The 6,004-nt window shown below is 48.6% G+C and overlaps 1 protein-coding gene across 1 annotated transcript; it reads left to right on the top strand.

Moving 5' to 3' along the window:
- The first annotated feature begins 18 nt into the window (after positions 1–18).
- Positions 19–2,290, top strand: LOC118158816 (EF-hand calcium-binding domain-containing protein 12-like). The gene is made up of 2 exons (XM_035313505.1): positions 19–576; positions 1,859–2,290. The coding sequence occupies exons 1-2, from the start codon at positions 107–109 to the stop codon at positions 2,019–2,021; spliced, it is 633 nt and encodes a 210-aa protein (XP_035169396.1). The 5' UTR covers positions 19–106; the 3' UTR covers positions 2,022–2,290.
- The last annotated feature ends 3,714 nt before the right edge of the window (positions 2,291–6,004 follow it).

Genomic DNA, 6,004 nt, shown 5'->3' on the forward strand with positions numbered 1-6,004 from the left:
GAGCATGGTCAGGTCCAGCAGGTCCATGGCCAGGCACAGCTGTGGCACGGCTGTGTCAGAGCTGGACACTGCTACACCTGCAACATGAGCCAAGGGCTGAGCTGAAATGGGGCTCATGAGCCCAGGGCAGAGAGTGTGGGAAGAGGCCCCATGTGAAGTTGGCCAGGGCCATCATGTCCTCTCAGTACGTGCTGGACCATCATGTCTTCCTCCTTTCCAGGGTGGGGACATCTTTTCTGCCCCCTCCTGGTCAGTATCACTCACCAAACCCAGAGGTGACCTGGATCGGACGGGGAGAGACAGCAGGGGGACAAGCTTGGGGCAACAGGAGAACAGAGTTTTCTTGGATAAATATGTTCAGCATTGGCAGTCCATACACCACTGCTTTTCTCTGTGCGCTTTGTCAACAGGCCTGCTGCACCCAGGAGACAAGATCATCCAAGAGGGAGAAGACCTGAGGAAGATCAGGCAGCCTGGAGGATACTACAGCACAGGACATGCTGACGCCACATCTTCTCTGAGCATGTCCAAGTCCAAAAGTGCATCAGGAAAACAGGCCAAAGAGGCAGAAAACAGGTTGGTTCAAAGGGGGCTTATGATCAGTCCCTTCCTGCTGCCCTGCTGAGCATCAGCTCCCACTGCATCAGAGGTGGTAGTGAGGTATTGAAGTGAAACGTTAGGATGCTGTAAGGGAGCAGCGAGCGATAGCAGAGAGAGAGAGATCTCTTCTCAGCTACGCAGCCACTGCTGTGTTTTTGATGACTTGCGGGGTTGCAGTCGTGCTGGCAAACAGTTTCTCTGTACTGCAAACTGCAGAGAGGACAGAACTTCTCACCTAAGCTGGTCCTCGTCAGGCCAACCCAACACTTCTTGGAAATCCCCTCAGAGAAGGTTTTTTCTTGTGTGAGAAAGGCAATCCCAAAGAATCCAGCTTTGGATGACCGGAGAAGGTCCCCAGTCAGGGGCAGAAGCAGCCTGCTGCAGCAGCGTTCAGCCAGCAGCCAGCTGCTCCTAGCAGGGCGGTGCTTCATTTTCTTCCCTTAACACCTCAGCTGCTGTGTTTCTCTAGAAAACAGACCCTTCCAAACGTTACTAAACATTGCAGGAGAAAGGTCAGATGCAGGTGGCAGATGTGTTTTACTGAGCAACGTTCTTTGCATCTCAACATTTCTCTCTAGGATCTGGAGATACATGTTTTCTAGACATAGGCACAATGTCAGCCCTGAGAACAGAGGCAGTTTGCCCTAATTTTTCTTCCGTCTCAGGTCACCCCCAAAAGCTTTTCTTCCAAAATGAGTCCAAGTTCTTTTGCTGTCCTTGTCCCTGCTGTCTTCAGGCTCGTACTGTCCAAGGAGTTTGTGAGTGTCCAAAGGTCTTTCCTGACCCATGACATTGGGATGTGCACTACCAGCTTGGTCATAGCACTTGCAGCATCTTCTTTAGTCAAAGTGATTCCCAAGTGCGATTGCATAGAAAGACTCAGCCTCACAGCTGAGCTCATGGAAGAAAGGCAGTCCTAAAGAATCCAACTTTGGAAGACTGGAGAAGCTTTTGAGGAGAAGAAACACTTTGCAAAATAGAGCACAATCTTCCTAGTTCATCTCAGAGAGTTTACGTACTACTGTGATAGGCAACGCATCAGTTCTCAAGAGAGCTTCGCAAGTTGGCATTTCCAATGTCAGTCATGTATAAGAAGGACAGGCAGGGCTTTCCAGAAGTCCTAGTAGCTGTCTTGTCAGGCTCGCATTTGCCATTAGTAGGAATAGCAGAGAAGTTGCCTAGAATTGTGTGTCCATAAAACATGCTACTCTCTCTGACATTTTTCTTTCTTTTTTTTTTTTTCTTTCTTTTTCTCTAGGCCTCTTGAGAAGAATAAGAATCAAAAGTCAAGCGACAATAACTTCTGGCCAGGCCATCTCCTGGACAAGATGCGCCTGTACTTTCCAGATAAGGAGCTTGACAGGGCACATGCCTTGTTTAGCTATGTTCACCCAACCAGGCCTGCCTACCATGGTATCTAAAACCCTGGCTACAGCTCGCTCGTCAGAGCCAGGCTACTTGGCCTCTAGAGACACTGCATTTGAGAAAACTCATTTCACCTGAAGTTCTTCTGGCAGCATGAGATGTGTGCACAGCTTTGTGACTCATCAGGTCAGCTCATGGGATCTGGGCCAAGTTCATGGAGAACATCATCAACTATCCTGAGTTGGAAGGGGTTCACAAGGACTGACCATCAAGTCTAACAGCTGGCTTCACACAGGACTACCTAAAAATTAAACCATATATCTGACATTGTTGTCCCAAAGCTTCTTGAACGCCTTGTTTAGCTGTGCTCACCCAACCCGGCCTGCCTACCATGCTATCTAAAATCCTGGCTACAGCCCAGGACAGAAGTTATCTGAGGTGATAGCCATGGCAAACAGTGGCTGCCGTAAAACAGAAGGAAAGAAGGAAGGACATGGAAGAAAAGGAAAAGACAAAAAAAAAAAAAAAAAAAAAAAGGGATTGTCTTAGGTTGCAGGGTAAACTTGCAACAGTCAGAGCAGGAATGACAGGTACCTGGGGCATTATTTATTTATTTATATTTTTTTTTTTTCAAAGCTTGAAATTTAAATTGGGGAAAAATGATCCAAATACATCAATTTTTATATTTGCCCAATTTGCCAAGGCCCTTATTAGGAAGGGACTTGCTGGAAAAATTGGATGCAAAGATTTATTTTGGACAAGGGCAAATGGAAATAAAGGCAACATATTAAACTCTGAAATCTATTCCTGGTGAGTCCAGAGAAAGCTCTAGATAGGTCTCCCTGAATGGATGTAATTATGAACCAAATGTATCTGGGAGTTTGGGCTACAGGAATACCTGGGGGAGCAAAGAATGTAGTACCTTAAAAATAAAAAATAATTTTTTAAAAAAGGAAAATGCTCCCTAGGTATGCTAAAAGCAATACCCACTAAAGGTGGAAGACAGAAGGGGAATGGAAGGAATAAACTTTATTAAACATGGGCTATTAGTTGAATGCGAGTCAGAATATAACACTCCATATAGGCTGAGTTAGAAAGCAGATGGCACCTATCGTATAGTTCAGGATTTAAGGGACATCAGTAGGATCACAAAAGATGAAGTAGCAACGAGAAGTCCGAAGGCGATCAAAAGAGACTTTAGGGATTTGGGGCGACTACTTAGAGGATCAGGGGCGCAGGTGGTGTTTGCCTCTGTCCTTCCGATAGGGGTGGTGGGGTGGCGAGGTGGTGGGGTGGCGATGTATGTGAAGCAGGGGCTGGACTGTGTGGAACTTCAGGTTGGTGATGGCAAAGTTGAGAGCCTCTGGGTAAGGATCAAGGGATGAACGAATAAAGGGGATGTAGTTGTGGGAGTCTATTACAGAACGCCTGGCCAGGATGATAGCGCCGATAAATTATTCTTTACAGAACTAAGAGAGGCCTCGAGATTAACTCCCCTTGTCCTTATGGGGGACTTCAACTTGCCGGACGTTAACTGGGAGTGCCACACGGCTGACACGAGCAAGTCCAGGAGGTTCATGAAGCACCTAGATGATAACTTCTTGGTACAGGTGCTAACGGAGCCAACTAGGAAAGGTGCCCTCCTAGACCTGTTGCTAGAAAACAGAGAGGGTCTGGTGGGAGATGTGGTGATTGGTGGCCGCCTCGGTCATAGCGACCATGAAGTGGTTGAGTTCAACATTTATGGTGACAGAAGGAAAAGCGCCACCAAAACCTCATCCCTAGATATGGGGAAAGCGGACTTCAGGCTGCTCAGGGAACTAGTCAGTAAGGTCCCCTGGGAAACTGCTCTTGAAGGCCTCGATGTCCACCAGTGCTGGTCACTCTTTAAGCGATGCCTCCTAGAAGCACAAGATAAGGCAATTCCAAAATATCGCAAGTCAGGCAGGCGGGGCAGGAAGCCGGCGTGGCTGACCAGGAACATTCTAATGGAGATTAGGCGGAAACAGAGAGTGTTTCGCTACTGGAAGGAGGGCCAGGCGTCATGGAAAGAATACAGGGATGCTGTTCGTGTTTGTAGGGAGAAAGTTCGAGTGGCCAAAGCACGCCTAGAGTTGAAGCTGGCTGTGTCTGTGAGAGAAAATAAAAAGGGTTTTTTTAGATATGTAAATGGAAAAAGGAGAACTAAAGAAAACATAGGGCCGCTCCTTGATAGGGAAGGTCTCCTCACAGACGATGACGTAGGCAAAGCAGAGACGCTTAACGCCTTCTTTGCCTCTGTCTTCAATGCCGATGATGGGCTTCGGGACCCAGGGTGCCCTGAGCTGGAGGACCGGGACGGTGGGGATGACAAACTCCCAACTGACCCTGAACGTGTGCGGGATTTGCTACTCCACCTGGATCCCTACAAGTCCATGGGTCCGGATGGGATTCATCCCCGGGTGCTGAAAGAGCTGGCGGATGTCATCGCGGAACCTCTATCAATTATTTTTCAACGATCCTGGGAATTTGGAGAGGTCCCAGTAGACTGGAAGCTGGCAAATGTTGTGCCAATTTTCAAGAAGGGTCAGAAAGAAGACCCTAGCAATTACAGGCCTGTCAGTCTCACGTCAGTGCCTGGTAAAATCATGGAGAAGTTGGTTCTCGGACTTATTGAGGCGCACCTGGGGGACAAAGCAGTCATTGGTCCCAGCCAGCATGGGTTTGTGAAGGGTAGGTCCTGCCTAACTAACCTGATTTCCTTTTATGATAAGATCACCCGTATGGTGGACCAAGGGAAACCAGCTGATGTGATTTTTTTGGACTTCAGCAAGGCTTTTGACACGGTTTCCCATAGGATCCTACTGGACAAAATGTCCACCATACAGCTAAATAAAAAACATCATACGATGGGTGAGCAATTGGCTAACGGGCAGGGCCCAAAGGGTTATGGTAAATGGAGCTGCGTCAGGCTGGCGGGCGGTCACCAGTGGGGTCCCTCAAGGCTCCATTTTAGGGCCGGTACTTTTCAATATTTTTATAAATGATCTGGATGTAGGAATAGAGGGTATTTTGAGCAAGTTTGCTGATGACACCAAACTTGGAGGAGTTGTGGACTCAAATGAGGGCGTAAAGGCCTTGCAGAGGGATCTGGACAGGTTGGAGAGCTGGGCGATCACCAACCGCATGAAGTTCAATAAGAGCAAGTGCCGGGTCCTGCACCTGGGACGGGGAAACCCTGGCTGCATGTACAGACTGGGCGATGAGACGCTGGAGAGCAGCCTAGAAGAGAGGGATCTGGGGGTCATGGTAGACAGCAAGTTGAATATGAGCCAGCAGTGTGCTCTGGCAGCCAGGAGGGCCAATCGTATCCTGGGGTGCATCAAGAACGGCATCGCTAGTAGGTCAAGGGAGGTGATTGTCCCGCTCTACTCTGCGCTGGTGCGGCCTCACCTCGAGTACTGTGTGCAGTTCTGGGCACCACAGTATAAAAAGGACATGAAACTGTTGGAGAGTGTCCAGAGGAGGGCTACGAAGATGGTGAAAGGCCTGGAGGGGAAGACGTACGAGGAACGGCTGAGGTCACTGGGCCTGTTCAGCCTGGAGAAGAGGAGGCTGAGGGGAGACCTCATCGCAGTCTACAACTTCCTCGTAAGGGGTTGTCAAGAGGCAGGAGACCTTTTCTCCATTAACACTAGTGACAGGACCCGCGGGAACGGGGTTAAGCTGAGGCAGGGGAAATTTAGGCTGGATGTCAGGAGGGGGTTCTTCACAGAGAGGGTGGTTGCACACTGGAACAGGCTCCCCAGGGAAGTGGTCACTGCACCGAGCCTGTCTGAATTTAAGAAGAGATTGGACTGTGAACTTAGGCACATGGTCTGAACTTTTGGGTAGACCTGTGCGGTGTCAAGAGTTGGACTTGATGATCCTTAAGGGTCCCTTCCAACTCAGGATATTCTATGATTCTATGATTCTATGATCTATACCCTGTAGTAGCCAACCCCTATAACTTTTTGACAAAATTAGAAAACAGTCAAGTTTGGTTCACAGTACTGAATTG

The sequence above is a fragment of the Oxyura jamaicensis genome, unplaced genomic scaffold, assembly GCF_011077185.1.
Source record: "Oxyura jamaicensis isolate SHBP4307 breed ruddy duck unplaced genomic scaffold, BPBGC_Ojam_1.0 oxyUn_random_OJ208, whole genome shotgun sequence".
Taxonomy (NCBI): Eukaryota; Metazoa; Chordata; class Aves; order Anseriformes; family Anatidae; genus Oxyura; species Oxyura jamaicensis.